The sequence below is a fragment of the Zootoca vivipara genome, chromosome 12 (assembly GCF_965207765.1).
Source record: "Zootoca vivipara chromosome 12, rZooViv2.hap1.1, whole genome shotgun sequence".
Taxonomy (NCBI): domain Eukaryota; kingdom Metazoa; phylum Chordata; class Lepidosauria; order Squamata; family Lacertidae; genus Zootoca; species Zootoca vivipara.
This window is the reverse complement of record NC_142595.1, coordinates 34,943,310-34,960,573: the sequence shown is the minus strand read 5'-3', so window position 1 is coordinate 34,960,573 and position 17,264 is coordinate 34,943,310. Positions and strand designations below refer to the sequence as shown.

Sequence of the window (17,264 nt, the reverse complement as noted above, 5' to 3'; positions counted from 1 at the left end):
CTGCCTCCATTTCTTCCCCTTCTGTTTACCAGGAGGTGATGGGACCAGTGGCCATGTTCTTGGTTTTTTTAGTAACCTACCCATTTATTGGGCCGAGAGCATTCATAGGCAAGGACCTACAACGCCTCCTATAAGTTATCGCAAAAGAAAACCACAGAGCAAGTGAGGCCGCCTCTTTTCTTGGAGCAATTTAAAGTTCAAAGTGATGATAGTGATCTTTTGAGTTGCCGAGTTTTTCTGGAGGAGGTGTTTAAAAACAATTCCCATAAGGAGCAGGAAAGGGCTATTAAGCCATTGTCCTTTCAGGCATTAAGCATTTGTCCTCATTTGTTTAACGTATGCACAAATGGTCCTTAGCTGGGAGACACAGACACTTCAAGTTTCATTCTAGGCTGCTGCATTTTATTTTTAGCAGTGCTCTTGCTCTGCTAAACCCATTTGTACTGGGTTTTGGATTGTTATTTATTAATTGGGAAGTGGGGGGGGGGTGAGGATTAGGTAAAACATTTCTAAAATAAGCATTTCTCTCCCCTCCCCCACCTGCTTCTAGGTCCAACGTACTGGGAACCAAATTTACCGTGTTTGACAATGGGATGAACCCAGATAAAAAACCTTTTGTTCCAGAAACAGCACAGCTGCGGCAAGAGCTGGTTGCCATTTGCTACGTAAGCTTGAATGGAGAGTGGGCCCTGTTGGAATGAGGGGAGGAGCCTGGGCAGTAGGAAAGACCCAAGATCTCAAAGAGCCGCCATCTGCCAAAATTGGCAACACTTGAGCTAGGAGGAATGGCCTGTATAAGCAGAGACCTCTGTTGCTATGGTGGTGCCTTTACTACAGAGATGAGATGATCCTATAGCCATCCAAAGATGTTGGGCTACAACTCCCATCGATCCCTGGCAATTAGTCTGAGGCTGAAGGGAGTTTGGGTCCAACAACATCTGAAGGCCCAGAGCTGCTCCATCCCTGCTTTATTTATCACCTTCTGGCCACTTGTGGTGTTTTCCTCTGGTATGAAGCAGCTTTTGCTCCCAGTGGGACAACAAGGGTTGAGTCCTCAGCCCAGTATACCTGAAGGAGCGTCTCCACCCCCATTGTTCTGCCCGGACACTGAGGTCCAGCTCCGAGGACCTTCTGGCGGTTCGCTCACTGTGAGAAGTGAGGTTACAGGGAACCAGGCAGAGGGACTTTTCGGTAGTGGTGCCTGCCCTGCAGAACACCCTCCAATCAGATGTCAGGGAAATAAACACCTGTCTGACTTTTTGAAGACATCTGTAGGCAGCCCTGTTTAGGGAAGCTTTTAATGTTTGAAGTTTTATTGTGCTTTTAATTCTGTTGGGAGCCGCCCAGAGTGGCTGGGGAAACCCAGCCAGATGGGCATTGTATAAATATATTATTATTATTATTATTATTATTATTATTATTATTATTATTATTTATTACATAATGAGAATGTTGGCTTCTGTTTCAGGTGATAGTTTTAGAATCTATCCACTGCATGCACACAGATAGGGGAAGAGTTGTTGCTGGGTGCTGGGGCAGCTGCTTTGCACACAGAAGGCCCCAGGTTCAATCCCTGGCACCCACCCACCCTCAAGTAGAGCTGGGAGAGACCCCTGCCTGAAACCCTGAAGGGTTGCTGCTAGTCAGTGTAAACAATGCTGAGTGGATAGATCAGTGGTCTGACTTGGTACAAGGTGGCTTCTTAGATATGCATTTGCAGAATTCACAACACGCTATGTAAATGAATAATAAAGTGACAGTAACAACCTGATGGCAGAGTGAATAGAATCATATAACAGGAAGGGACCCCTGGGGGTCATTTAGTCCAAAACCCCCTGCAATGCATAAATCTTTTGTCCAACGTGGGGCAATAGGAGAGTTTATGTTGCTTTTTGCTCCTTTCCTCGCTGCCTTTATAGGAAACCAACGTGCTGGGATTCAGAGGCCCACGGAAAATGACAGTGATAATCCCTGGTGTGGACGCAGACAACGAAAGGATCTGCATCCGGCCTAAGAATGTGAGTGGTTCACTGCGGCTTGGAGGCTGGCAGGCAGCCCCGCTCCTCCTAGTGCCCTTCTAGGGCTGAAGCCGCCAGCATAAAACATCCCCGCCTGTCTGTGTTGTCGGTAGGAACATGAGACCCTCCTGACTCGGTACCAGAACCGGAACATGCAGAACCTGATCAAACTCCAGAACAAGATGCCGGCTTGGAACGAGGAGACCCAGTCCTACGTGCTCAACTTCCGAGGGCGCGTCACACAGGCCTCCGTGAAGAACTTCCAGATCATCTCAGAAGACGACCGTGAGTAGTGGGTGGAGTTGAGACGATGCGACTCGAGGGGAAAGTGCTGCAGCTCAGTAACTTAAGCCACAGCCGCTCATAAGCAAGGCCGGTTCGCTGGGATTTCCTTCCAATCAAACAGGCTTAGAAGGACCACTTCCTTTGTGGGCAAGGGATTCTCTGGTATGGCCTCCCCAACTTGGTGCCTTCCGGATGTTGTTGGATGAAACCACTCCTATCAGCCCCAGGCAGTGGAACCAATGGTCAGGGATGATGGGAGTTGTAGTCCAGAACAAACAGAGGGCTCCAAATTAAGGGAGACAGCTCCGGCCTAACAGTCCCAGCCCGGATATTGCTGCATCACGGCAATGCACAAGAAGCCTTTGGACATAAAGGTTGCAACAGACCGGAGTGCACGAATTACATATTTACGGGAGTAGGTTGTACAAACATTGGCTGGTGCAGACATGCCACACGAGGATCTCTGTGTAACCAAGTTTCCTCTCTTCACCAAGCTCCCTAGGTGTAAGAAAGCTATCCACACCAACCAGCAACCATCTTTCTAAAGAACATGACCTCTCAAAGATACACACCCCTCCCTCTGTTTATCACAGGCTGGAGGAAAGTTTGAACAGAGGTTTGGTTGTATGTAGTAAATGGGGGTGGTGGTGAGGTATCTTTGGAGGAGAGGACCCTGAGCATGTTGTTTTGAAGATTGGGGAGATGGGTGGGCAGGCCGGCGAGGTGGAGGACCAGGGTGGATGTCTTCAAAGGCGTCTTGTCTGCATGCTTAGCAGCAGAGATTATGCTGTCTCATTGGTGCTCTTTTCTCATCCCTGCCGTCCAGCCAACTACATTATGCTGCAGTTTGGTCGCGTGGCGCCCGACGTGTTCACCATGGATTACCGGTTCCCTCTCTGTGCAGTTCAGGCCTTTGCCATCTGCCTGTCTAGCTTTGACGGGAAAATTGCTTGCGAGTAGAGAGCCACCCCGCTGACTTCTCTGACATCCAACCTCTGTGGCTTTTGCCCCGGATTGCTTCCTGCTGCCTCGTAAAACTGGACACAAACTGTTTTGCTTTCAGTATTGCCCACCTTCTACTGTACCTCCGACCTCCCCGTCTTTTGTCAGACTGGACCTCCACATGACCTGTTGCCGTCAAGCTGGCATGTGATTTCCCCTTTTGCTGCTCCCAACAAGCCATTTCCTGCCAAAGTATCTTCACCGTTTCCTATAGCCCCCAAACCTTCGATCTCCGTCTTTCTTGTTTTGATTCTGATTTTTTATTCGCTTTGAACTCCCCTCGCCCAACCTGATTTCTGACCAGTGTCGCTTAACCTTTGAACCTTGCTACTTTGGTTAAGGCTTGTTATGTCCTAACTCCCCCCCCCCCGCCTCCCCCTCCCATTCAAAGTAACTAATGAATATCCATCTATGCAAGAAACATACCATCTCACCAGATGTGGACCAAAGCTCCGTTATTGAAGAAACAACAAAGCACTTGAAGAAACAGCAACTTCTGCCAGCTTCATGAATTCAGAACAAGGGAAGGGGCAGCCATTTTGAAACTATGGGCTGAAGCTGCAACCCCACCTATTTTCCCTTCTCTATCAAATTGGGTAATAGATTGGAAATAAAGCTTACCCAGAGATCAGTCTGGCTGCCTGACTTATTCTTGGGAGCAGATGGGGCTCTTTCCAGGACAACCTGCTTCTAGAGGGGATTGACTACATCAGTTGGGGATTCCGAACTAACCTTCGTCACATCTCTGTTTCCATCCTCATCACAACCAGAGGCACTTATTTATATTGTATTTTAGGGCTCGTCCAGACTTCTTCTTGTTGCTTGCCTAGAAGACACAGTTTTGTGCTTGTCCCATGCTTTCTTGGCACAGGCCTGAGTGGTTTTGCCTTTCCCCCAGAAAACCCGACTCATTAGAATAACATGGGAAAACACCTAGAACAGGCATCCCCAAACTGCGGCCCTCCAGATGTTTTGGCCCACAACTCCCATGATCCCTAGCTAACAGGACCAGTGGTCAGGGATGATGGGAATTGTAGTCCAAAACATCTGGAGGGCCGAAGTTTGGGGATGCCTGACCTAGAATAATGGATTAGGTTTGGGCTATTGGGACATAATGGGCTCTGTTAGCCCAGGTGTCACAATCACTTTGCAAGATTGCTGAAGGCAACAAGCTTTCGCTGTCTAGTGTCATCAGAGAAGAAACAGTCACACTGCAGATCAAAAAGGCTTGGCTTTTATTTGAGCTTGTGTAGGTGTGTGTGGGGAAGATTAAGGGAAGTAGAAATAAATAGGTCTTAGTTCTAGATCAGGCATAGGCAAACCCACCCCTCCAGATGTTTTGGGACTACGACTCCCATCACCCCTAGCTAACAGGTCCAGTGGTCAGGAATGATGGGAGTTGTAGTCCCAAAACATCTGGAGGGCCAAGTTTGCCTATGCCTGTTCTAGATCAGCCTTTGCCATCCTGGTCCCCCCCCCCCAATGCTTTAGATTACAGAGCCCAGCAGCCCCGATGACAGCTCTCAAGGTGTTTGGGAATTGTAGTCCAAAATGTCTTGAGAGCTCTAGTGAGCCAGGATATGTTTCTAATACAGGCTTCCTCAAACTCGGCCCTCCAGATGTTTTTGACATACAACTCCCATGATCCCTAGCTAGCAGGACCAGTGGTCAGGGATGATGGTGTTGTAAATTTTAAGGTTATAATCGTTCAGAAACATGTACATGAATGTACAGGCACATGTCTGAAGCAGCACAGGAGGACAGGCCTAACTGACACCATTTTGACTCTCTCTGACCAGAATCACACACACATTTCCACATGACTTATCAACTTGGGAGCCATAATCCTGTAAGCCGGAGGCTCTGCCAACTGGACATTTCCCCATAAATGGTGCCAGACTACTAGCCATCTCATTCAGAATGGAAGACTCCTCCGAACAAAAGATAGTGATCAACTTTTAGGAAACTGTTAATTTCTCTTTGTGTTTAGGAATTCACACCTGGTAGGGGTAAGAGGAGGACCAGGAGAGGTGTCAAAGGTGCTCAGATTTCTACCTTGAACCCTCCCTTTTTGTGAGGTATTGATTATGTAGCTGTGATGTAGGAATGATGTATTTTGGGGGTGTTTCTTGGTGATGGGAAAACTGATAAAAGTGGAGGTTCTCTTTTGTTCGGGGTTCCTTCCTTGTTCTCCTGCGTGAGGGGAAGGACCCTGTTGCAACAGCAAAAATAAAAGGCTTTGCTTCTCAAAATTCTCTGGTTGGCCTCTGTTATATTCTCCGACCGATGGAGAACCCCATAAGCCGGGCAGATTTTTGCTTATTTCAATGGGAATTGTAGTCTCAAAACCTCTGGAGGGCCGAGTTTGAGGAAGCCTAATAGAACCTAATACCGTGTTTCTCCAAGAATAAGACACCGTCTTATATGCTTATTTTCGGAGAAACACGGTAGAACCTCTCAGTCCACACCTACAGAAATATGACAAAATTCCTTCCAGTAGCACCTTAGAGACCAACTAAGTTTGTCATTGGTGTGAGCTTTTGTGTGCATGTACACTTCTTCAGATACGTATTGTTATGAATTCACATTTGGGACTTCCAACACACCACTACGAATGAACAGAGAGGGGTAACCGCAGCTTGACAGCTACGGCTACCCAGAGTCCTTCGCACCACCATTTCGCCGCCACAGCTTGGCCTAACCGCAACCTCAGTATTACTCTTGATTAATTAGACTAGTGTTCCACTGTATTAGAAAATAGATTGTTAGTATCTCTTTGTATTAGAATATCACTGTTTTATATTTTAGGACTGTATACGTCAGGATGTATTAGAAATGTTTTCCATACTTATTTTCTGAGCAACCCTTCTCTGACCCCAAGCCCACCTGAAACCTCCCCCATCACCGCCCCATACCCAACGAAGGAAGACATGGACAATAGAAGGATTAGCTTGACAACTTTATTCAAATTAAACATGCCATAGTCCATCTTTCCGCGGCCTCAAGGAAAACACCTGCCGGATGAAAATCACCTCATGGAAATCGTTAGGAAATCGCTCCACTCCTGCGCCCATCTCGAAGGATTGCCCACCTGTCAAAACAAAGGGGAGTGCCATCAACGACAGGAGAAGAGAGATTGACATCTCTCCATCTGAAAAGAAAGGTCATCTCCGCACCCAGCTAATCCGATCCCCCTCCAGTCGCCCTTGTCTCCCCCCCCCTCCCAGTCCAGAGATTTTCATACAGGAACAAGAGGGTATATAAGGGGACTTTACCATTTCCCAGGGTTCCTTCCTTCTTTCCAGAGGCAGGGACCCTACAGCTGTAGCTTTGCATTCTGCAATAAAGGGATCAGTTTGTTTTTCCTGACAGCATCGTGTGGTCTCTGTCATTTTCCCGGCGGAGCTGAACTTAGCGCAAATTTTGGAGCTTCCGACCTGCGTCTGTCCTTCTTAAAAGGCAACGCATTTTGGGGTACATTTTTCATAACAATATGGCGAGCCAGGGCAGGAGACTCCGTTTAGCCGTACTCTTGGGGCGCCGTGGTTGGGGAGCCCAAGCGCACCCAGCCATTTGCAGGGGGGATCCCCTTCCCCGACTGTCCCTGGAGTTCTGGCCTAACTGGGATCCTTAGCGGGACCACACAGGGAAAACAAACAGGATCCAGACGGCCGTGGGGGTTGATTTTTTACAAGATTTTCTTCTCCTGATTGTTGCGAGGTGACCAAGCTTCAGGAAAAGAAGGCAGCGCGCTGCGACGTGAGTATCAATAAGGAAATTGGCTTTTCGGGGTGGGAATTGTCACAGCAATCAAACTCTTTCCTATTTTTCATAGCCAAAAAACCCAAAGCCCGTCGGAGTCAGCCCAGGCTGGAAGGTTTTGCGGCTGCCCTTTTCCTCCCCAAGGCTTGTTGTCCGTCGGAGTTTTGCCCAGATAGCGAGCCTTGGCAACTCTTCCTTCTCTCGCTTAGCTATCCCGGGTGAAGACGCCCCTCTGCCATGGCGACCTTTTGTTAGGTATGACCCATGACCAGAGATTGCAAGTGCGCCCGTTCCCTTTCCTACTTTGCATTCCTCAGGTCCGATCTGGCATTGCGTAGGCAAGCGTTCAGTAGGATCTGAGTCTAGAGAGCAAGAGGCAGGGAGATTGCTGTGGCACTATTAAATTGTGGGTGGGAATAGGAGTCCTCCTCGGAGTGTGTCCACTTTCCTAGAACGTTTTCCTAAGGAGACTTTCCAAACCCCATTTTCCCTTAGAGAACCCTTTAGCAAACCTTCCCAAGCCCACTTTCCTATCGGAGTCGGTCCACTTTCCTATCGGAGTCAGTCCACTTTCCTTAGACGTGCCCCAGGTTCCCCAGGAATCCCCAGAACCCCGAGAGACCCCCCACAGCCCCGTCGGAGACTGCCCAGGGCTAGAACTTGCGCAAGTGCCCCTTCGGAGACTGACCAGGGCAAAAATGGGTGCACCCCTGTCCAAGAGACAACTCTGCAGGCTTCAGGGGAGAAATAAGCCCAAGGAGAGCTTACTTCCCGTTTGAACTCTGATAAACTCCTCCAATTGTATTTAAGAAATGTTTCAGGGTCTAAAAAACAAAAGAAAAAACCAAAACAAAATGCAAGCTTGCTTAAATAATTTTTATGTAAGGGCTTGATCAACCCAAAAACATGGCAAATATTAAAAATAGTGGAAGTAGTGTGTAAAAGTAGTGTAAAGGCTGTAGAAGGCCATTTTTTCCTCTCCAAAAGTAAAAAGAGGGGCAGGATGAAGGAAAATGAAGAGTTGTAACTTTGAAAATGCTTGCTCAATGCTTTGAAAATATTTCGAAACTAGAAAATGTTCACTTCATAAACTCCAGCTATAAGTGGATAAGAGATGTACTCAATGTTTAGAAATGTTATGGGGTTGTGTTTAAATTGGCCACAACATCCATAGACTGCCTTCTTAAGTGTGCATAGTTAAAACTGCCAACTTGTTTTAAATTTCTAGTATAAAGAAACAATGTTGAACCGATCAATCTTAAACATGATAAATATGAGAATGAGGTGTGCAAATGTTGTTATTGAGAGAGGCTACAAAGGGGAGTCTTTCTCCAAGTGACTAGAGGAATATTGACTAAAGGAAAATTGAACAGCTATTCCTATAAAGGTGATTTGTTTGTCAAAAGTAGAGCTTCCAAAGCCAGGAATTGTCTATCTGAGTCTAGTTTTAACTTTGATTGTGTTGGACAGAAGGGTTATTGTCGGGCTCCTGATATCAGTCTCTTAAGGAAAAAAAAACTCATCGGCTAAAGGGTTCTGTATAAAGTTGGTATTTTCATTCAAATCTTGTGAATCCTGTATCTTAGAGGGTTAGACTAAATGACCTCAGGGTCCCTTCTAACTTCCATTTTAGAGCTATGTGAAAGGCAATGTGTCTGATGTGGTGATGGGTTGAAATTCAGCCCAGCTCTGCTTTCTGGCAAGGAAAGATTATTGGTTTTCAGAGTTGGAACAAGAGTGTCATTGTTGTTTTTATGGAGTGATTATATAAGTTTTTATCACTTTGTCTATTAAGGTTTAAAGTTTAAGCACATATGAAAGTCTTGAACATTTCCCAATCTCTATCCAATCTTAAGGTTTGCTAAAGGCTTCTATATAACGTTGGTACTTTTAATCTTCCCCTTCCTTATTTTTCCCTTAGTACACACGTGTGCTTCCGTGATAGGGCATAGCCCGTGTTTCCTTCCCAGTCAGGCATCTGTGCTCAAATGTTTGTGTATCCTAAGGGCGGTGATAGTGTTGAGATCCCCATATTTCAGAAGGGGTGGACTAGATTACTCAAGCACTGAAAAGTGACTTTAAACTCTGGTGGCTTAGTGAAATGGCCTGAATTCAGTCAAGCTTTACTCTTTGGTGGAGAAGGATGGAAAGAAAGATTTTTAAAGTTTGGCATGAAGAGTTTGAGGTGCCACTTAGAAAGAGGTAGAGATGGTATATCATGCATTGAAAATGAATGTCTGGTGTCTTTTCCCCCACCATATTGTCAGCTATTTTTTAACTGCAAAACTCCAGCCAACAGTTCAAGCACATACAAATTCATAATCAAGCAGAATGAACCTTGACCATCCCTGTACATAAAGGCCAGAAGAATTAGTCTGGAAGATGGTGAGGCTGAGATGAGTGAGAATGTTGAATATCATTAAGTCTGCTCTGGCCATATTACCCATAGATAAGGGGGCAGGGAATTTAGTCTGCCATGGCTGAAATTATTTAAAACAAACAAACATTTGCAATTTATGAATTCTGACCGGTCATTTACCCATACATAAGGGGGCGGGTCATCGTTCCGCTTATGACTAGAGGGAAAGCACACTAATAATAATAATCCACATTGTGAAATATTCTTGAATACAAGTCTGCACCCCAAATCCCTGTAGATAAAGGGGGCAAATCTAGATTTATTTTGCCTGGGGTATGAGATGTTTATATAGTACAGTAAACATGGCTAATTAGTGCCATGACTTCATTAAGGAGTTTAATTTGACCAAACTTTTCTTGCAGCTTTCTGGTGAAAATATTGCGTTGTCTGGATATTGAAGTTTTATATATTTAAGGTTTAAGATTTATAAGCCTGCTTCCTAAGCAGCAAGGAACAGGAAGTAAGAGGTGTCAGAAATATCTCAGGACACAAAAGCTATAGAAATGGATTTAAACTGACCAAAATAATTTAATTTGACCACTTTTTGTTGCTGGTTTGGTGGAAGTGTAAATTGTTGGGTTTCTGTGTAAAATCTAACCTATTCACCCTTCCCTTCCTCTATTCAAATGGTCCCCCAGAGCAGGGATGTTCCCAAAACTTAGGCCGAGCGCCTCTGTCTTTCCTGGATCCTTGGTCAGGTACAGTGTGCAGATCTCCATATCCACAAAACAGGTACCATGTTGCAGTTTGCCCTCCTCTATTGGGAAGTTTAGTTGGATATACTCCCTCAGCTTCTTAATGGCAGAGTGGCAAAGTCTGTGTTCTGGCTCCTCCACTTCCTCTATTCAAATGGTAATTTAGCCAACACCAGCAACACTTTCAAGTGGTACAATGGATTTCTGAATCATGAACTTTGTACATGCACAGAGGCTATGCCAGCTTGAAGAGAAAAATAGAGAGAAAAAGGAGGTTAAAAACAAAACAAAACAAAAACAGCAACCAAATGCTGAAGGGCCTGTGCCATGCAGGGGAAAATTTGTTTAAATTTCCTTATGTGTCTTTGACTCCAGGGGGTCACTTGAGAAAACAAAAGGGTCAAGTGTTGGACCATCATTCCAAATCTAATATGCAAAATTCTTTCCAGAGGTAAATATCTCAGCACTCCCACTTTGAGTTCATCGCTTGAGTACTTTCATCGCTTGAGTACTTTTTGTTGTTGTTTGTTTCCCCTTTCAACAGGATACTGATTGTGATTTTAGTCAAGGGCTTAGAAAAAAACTCCAGACTATGCAAACCAAGGGTCTGCTCCCCCTTTCCAATGGGTATTCAGGAAGCACCTTCAGATACTTATCTCGCATTTGCATTTCACCCCAAGCATTAACTCCTGCATAACCTCCCCCCTTGCAAAGTTCCAACCTAACATGCAAAAATTATTCTCACAGCTTTCCCAGGAAGAACATTTCTAAAGGATATGTGAACCTTTAAGAAGACTAAACCCCAGTAACAAGTGTTTATTTTTTCCTTTCTCCCACAGCAAAAAAAAAAGGGGGGGGGAGTGAAGAGATACAAACAGTAATTTCCTTTTTCCTCTTTTATTATTTCTCTTTGGCTCTGACGCTTCTCTTTAGCTTACAAATAATCTGCTTCCATTTATTAAATCAGTTTTTCCATTATGTCTATGAAATTAATCTAACCATACCTGCACAACTTTAGATTGCTACTCTTTATTTTCATTTGAGATGCTCATTATTAGAAATTGTGTGTTTTAGCATTTATTTATTTTGGTTCCTCATATGTCAGTGTTTTGTTTTGTTATATTTTGGGGCATGTCCATCAGTCCATCACGTGGAATGAGGTCTTTCATTCACTGCATCTCCAAAACTTATTACTGATGTTTATTCAGGTACCATCTGTGTTTTTCCCCATAGAGTTCTCTTTTATCAGATAGCACATGATGACTTTTAAGGTTTTTTCCCATTATTTTACCATTCACCTTCAAATATTTAGGTTACAGTCCAATATTAACCTGTATGGTCTTTATAATGTCTTCATATTATTTGATAATAATTATTTTTTTTAATCTGAGATTTTTGTGTCAAGTCCATCTGAAAAAAATGTTGTTTGAGTGGTAATCTAAATATTATTTTGTTCTTATTTTTGCATTATTTTGCATTTCTACCTTTTATTTCTGTACATGTGAATGTAACATCTAAGTCATTCTTTCAGTAGTAGTAATAATAATAATAATAATAATCCCTTTCAAACAGGATACGCGAACCTCAAAGAGAATTCAGAACCACACATGGAAAATGTTAATAACTTATCAATTGTGTCCTAATTAACAAAATTGTTGTCCTCCACAGCCAAACTAGGTGAAGTAAATTAAACAGACTGAGTAGACAATAACAGCAGTAATTAAATATGAATGATAATAATAATATTTAAATGAATAAAATGCTTAACTATGATCACATATTATTTGCAGCTTCCCAAGAAGAACTTTATAGAATATTTTCCCCTTTATTATTATTATTATTTAACTAATTATATCTTCAGGCCCCAACCCCCTACAGGCCTATTTTCAAAAGGATGTTTTACAGGAAATCAAATGCTAATACCATCCCCTCACCACCTTACCAACCTGCCAATGCATCACAGTGGCCACAACAATTTATTCCCATAAAAGACTTGAGAAACTAAGTAATTGAATTATGAAGGACATTTTATCTCTTTGATCACAACTTAAGAAGGAAGAATACAGAAAGCTATAATGTTTCAGCAAGGTTTAGAAGTGCTGTTAACTTCCTCCCAGTGACTCAAAGGCAGACAAGAAAAGCCCTTGTGCCCAAGGTTGGAAATACATGCAAAAGCAGCAAGAATTATCTCAAGTTCACCCAATTGCCTCAAGATATACAAATGGTGTAGACTTAACAATGTGAAGGTTTTATGCATTATGTGTTATTATGTAGGAATGCTGAAATGTGTCAAATGGGACTGACAAGGGGGGGGGAATGAGTTACAAGGATATTTCTTTTTTATTTTAGACTGTGCCCTCAAGACTGTGCAACTGATATATAATTATGTTTTATGTTACGTGATATTCTGCAGAAACCTTGACCTATGTCTGACAAGTATATGTTATTTCCACAAAGGGGGGGGCATTTTTGTGTGTAATTGTTTTCATGTTTTATGTATAGTAAGTTATTGTATAGTGTAACATTCCTTATGCACCCAATGGTGGTATTATTCCTTATACGCCCAATGGAGGACTCGCCCAATGGAGGACTCACAGCCTTCTTTTTACCAAGAAGCAGTTTCAGGATTCATGAAACCAGCAGATACAAGAAGGTGTATATGCCTTGATTTACCTGGAATGATTCCTTATAGAATTAAATTGACCAATTTGGACATGTGCCCTTTTCAGAATGGTTTTTATGGGGCTGTATAAATTATAATTGGGTCAGTTCTAATTGGGCAAGTGTATCCAAGGTGCAAGTAGCTTTCTCCCTTTAAGAGTAACTGAGCAACTCCCTACTACAGTGCAAGACCAGAGCCTATAATAAAAAAATCCCATAGAAAGCCCAAGGCAAAGGCATCTCTCTCATGACATGTCCAAACCTGTGGCAGCTATGGTGAGTGACAGGTGACATGGTCGATATGAAAGCCCTAAGGGGATTCACCAGGGATTGTTGCTGCTGTGCCATGATGGAGGTGTGAGACCAGAGGAGAGCTAGCTTTCACACCTGAGAACACACAAAAAGGTAAAAAAAAAAAAAACAAACTGCACTTTCCAGTCAATATTGGTGGATCTTCTGGTAAATGTAAAGCATAGACCACTTGTTTTTCCCATGAGTGCTAGAATACTGCTGCATACAGTGAAATGGAGAATACGTCACTGTCGATTATGTGAGGCAATGATTGGTTGTTACACAACAATATTGCCTCAGAGAGGGGATATTGTTATGAATTCACATTTGGGACTTCCAACACACCGCTACGAATGAACAGAGAGGGGTAACCGCAGCTTGACAGCTACGGCTACCCAGAGTCCTTCGCACCACCATTTCGCCGCCACAGCTTGGCCTAACCGCAACCTCAGTATTACTCTTGATTAATTAGACTAGTGTTCCACTGTATTAGAAAATAGATTGTTAGTATCTCTTTGTATTAGAATATCACTGTTTTATATTTTAGGACTGTATACGTCAGGATGTATTAGAAATGTTTTCCATACTTATTTTCTGAGCAACCCTTCTCTGACCCCAAGCCCACCTGAAACCTCCCCCATCACCGCCCCATACCCAACGAAGGAAGACATGGACAATAGAAGGATTAGCTTGACAACTTTATTCAAATTAAACATGCCATAGTCCATCTTTCCGCGGCCTCAAGGAAAACACCTGCCGGATGAAAATCACCTCATGGAAATCGTCAGGAAATCGCTCCACTCCTGCGCCCATCTCGAAGGATTGCCCACCTGTCAAAACAAAGGGGAGTGCCATCAACGACAGGAGAAGAGAGATTGACATCTCTCCATCTGAAAAGAAAGGTCATCTCCGCACCCAGCTAATCCGATCCCCCTCCAGTCGCCCTTGTCTCCCCCCCCTCCCAGTCCAGAGATTTTCATACAGGAACAAGAGGGTATATAAGGGGACTTTACCATTTCCCGGGGTTCCTTCCTTCTTTCCAGAGGCAGGGACCCTACAGCTGTAGCTTTGCATTCTGCAATAAAGGGATCAGTTTGTTTTTCCTGACAGCATCGTGTGGTCTCTGTCATTTTCCCGGCGGAGCTGAACTTAGCGCAAATTTTGGAGCTTCCGACCTGCGTCTGTCCTTCTTAAAAGGCAACGCATTTTGGGGTACATTTTTCATAACAGTATCTTCAGATACGTATAGGTATCTGAAAAAGTGTGCATGCACACGAAAGCTCATACCAATGACAAACTTAGTTGGTCTCTAAGGTGCTACTGGAAGGAATTTTTTAAAATTTTGTTTTGACTACGTCAGACCAACACGGCTACCTACCTGTAACTAGAAATATGGCAGTCGGCATGAGCAGAAAACACCGAAAACTTTTGAATGCTACAAAGCTGGAAGGGGATACAACACACCATGGCTGCCACACCCACAAGGCTCTCTGCAGAATACTCAGTATTTTCAAGACACCCACAATTCCAAGTTTCGTTTGGGAGGAAATAATGAGTGTTCAGAATCTGTTCCTAATGATATGTCATAGGATGCAGATCTCATTGAACTCAATGGAGATTGCATCTGGATAGCAGAGCAGTTTTAATCAAGCCACTTTAAAGCCAAAGCTTGACACAGGCTTTACACCCAGGGTGTTGCAAAATGCACCGCTGCTGCCAGGAAAACAGATGGCACCTGAAAGTAAAAATAGCACCCCATTTTTCCCCTGGAGAAGGTTGTCAAAACAACAAGGGAGGGGTTAAGAGATAAAATCTTGCAACCACCCAGCTTAAGAGAGTGGGTGTGAAGGAACAAGGAAACAGAAGACACAAATTGCTGGCGGCCCAGTAAGTTACTGGAGTCAGCTCACTGTTGTTGGGGTCCACTCACAACTGCGTTTCCTTACAGGAGAATTTCAAAATCCGCATTGCCATTACAGTGGTACCTCTACTTATGAATAACTCTACTTACGAATGATTCTACTTATGGACGGAGCTCCATCCGCCATCTTGAATGCGGTTTAGATAGGATTTTTTCTACTTACGAATTTTTAGATAGGGTTGCTTCGACTTACGAATTTTTTCTCCCAATGCATTCCTATGGGATTTGACTTACACATTTTTCCGACTTACAAATGTGCATTCGGAACGCATTAAATTCGTAAGTAGAGGTACCACTGTATTATCCTAATTGCTAGAAACTTTGGGAGTTGGGTCTTGTTTATGGGCTTCCCTTGGACATCTGACTGGCCACTGTGAAAACAGGATGCTGGACTAGATGGGCCACTGGCCTGATCCAGCAGGCTCTTCTGATGTTCTGACTAAGGGTTGCTGCCACTGCTCACATTGCTTGCCAACCCCACCTACCCCTCTTGCAGAAAGAACAGCTTTATCCAAAGCTTTGCAGTTGTTTCAAACTACCATTTTGAAATCAACAGTAGCTGTGTGACGACAGCGTTACATTTTTATGTGGATAGGAAGGTCCAACCAAGTAGTCAGGAAACAGTATGCAGAAGCTCCAGAACTCTCCCTCAAGCTAGTCACAAAAATGACCAAATGAGAGACATAAAAGAAAACCCAGGAAACAAGCCTCAGTTTTTACCAAGAAACCCTGTCACAGCTTCCTCAGATCTGGGGGTGATGAGAAGAATGGCATTAATGGTGCAGGAACAGCAAGGCACTTCACACATGCCTCATAATGACTCACTATATTCCAGAGCTAATTCCTCTAATTAAAAACAGGTTCTAGGGTGTCTGGGTTTCATGGGAAAAGGGGAGTGTGCAATGCAGAAGCGGAGCTAGCTGCTCCGGCACCCAGAACAGCGCATATGCTGTGCACCCGGGGGCGAGGCGAGCCGCCCGCAGGGGCAGGGCAAGCGTCCCAGGGGAGTGGGGCGGCAATGTCACCCCCCTTCTGGGATGACATCCGGGGCAGACTGCATCCCACCGCACCCTCTTCCTCCGCCAGTGGTGCAATAAGCAGGGTGAAGAGGTGCATCGAGCATCTTCATTGCACATCCTCCCTCATATGCTGAAAGCACACCTCTTCATTGTGGCCTTTGACTGTTAAGATATTTTTGTGGTACCCACTTCTTTTCTCTGGTGGTGTTTTCCTTGCTTTTATAATTGTATATACTGTAAACTCGTATGCTTGTTTTCAGTTGTATGATTCTGTTGCTGCAACTAGCCCTGGGATGTTGCAGGAGAGGACAGGTAACGAAAGAAAGAAAGAAAGAAAGAAAGAAAGAAAGAAAGAAAGAAAGAAAGAAAGAAAGAAAGAAAGAAAGAAAGCTGATTGATTGATTGATTGATTTACATTATTTATCTCTTCCTTTCTAAAGTGAGAGCAGTGTACAATTAAACCCTAGAAAATTAATTATTATTATTATTATTATTATTATTACTATTTTCACTTATTCACAAGTTCCCACCAAAAAGTCTCAAAGTGACATATAGATCCATGAAACACACACAAAGCTTTCACTACCCTCTGAAATGCAAGCAGTGAAGGAGCTGTGAGAGAGGAAGATTCGTAGGGTGGAGACTGCTGCCTGTAACAGACACAGACCCTAAGTACCAGGAAACAAGCTTTTGCTAGCATCACTGAGAAAAAGCTTTGTCAGTTGATTTCTACCTGTTATGCAGCTCTGTGATGTCTGCTGAATTTAGCCGCTGCCCAGTTTTGCTGCCTGCTGGTGGGAGCCAGTAATGGACAGCTTGCTGGGGGTGGAGATGCTTGCTTGAACTCTGCAAAACGTCCACTGATCCTCAGGAATCAGCTTCATGACAGAGCACTGAGAGAGATGGTCCATGATTCAGTTTCTTACATCTCCATTTACAAGGATCTCAAGCGCCTAGGCTGGGGGAAGGGCCCAATCCCACCTTCTCTGAATTCTCGAATAGCAATCAGGTTCAGAATTGGGGATGGGGGGGAAACTGTCAAGTTTGGGTTCCCTCAGTTTCTCACACACACCCCTCCCAATCCTCCAATCTCCACATTTCCACGTCAGGTTTTTGGGGTTGTTTTTTTCTAAAGTCCGCATGAAAATTCACCAGCATTTTCGTAAGAATTTCTCCCAATGTAATATACAT

The 17,264-nt window shown here is 44.0% G+C and overlaps 1 protein-coding gene and 1 long non-coding RNA gene across 2 annotated transcripts in view; one reads left to right on the top strand and one right to left on the bottom strand.

Moving 5' to 3' along the window:
- TULP2 (TUB like protein 2) overlaps nt 1-3,935 on the top strand; it is a 32,512-nt gene extending 28,577 nt beyond the window's left edge. The window contains exons 12-15 of the mRNA XM_035135897.3: nt 551-665; nt 1,920-2,018; nt 2,132-2,303; nt 3,130-3,935. Of these exons, the coding sequence (XP_034991788.1) occupies nt 551-665; nt 1,920-2,018; nt 2,132-2,303; nt 3,130-3,263 (520 nt within the window). The 3' untranslated portion in view covers nt 3,264-3,935. The remainder of the gene's footprint in view (nt 1-550; nt 666-1,919; nt 2,019-2,131; nt 2,304-3,129) is intronic.
- A 9,883-nt stretch (nt 3,936-13,818) lies between these two features.
- Nucleotides 13,819-14,359, bottom strand: LOC132593043 (uncharacterized). The gene is made up of 2 exons (XR_009558476.2): nt 14,147-14,359; nt 13,819-13,963 (listed from the first exon to the last, which is right to left on the bottom strand). It is a non-coding gene; the product is annotated as an uncharacterized LOC132593043 (long non-coding RNA).
- Nucleotides 14,360-17,264: the final 2,905 nt, after the last annotated feature.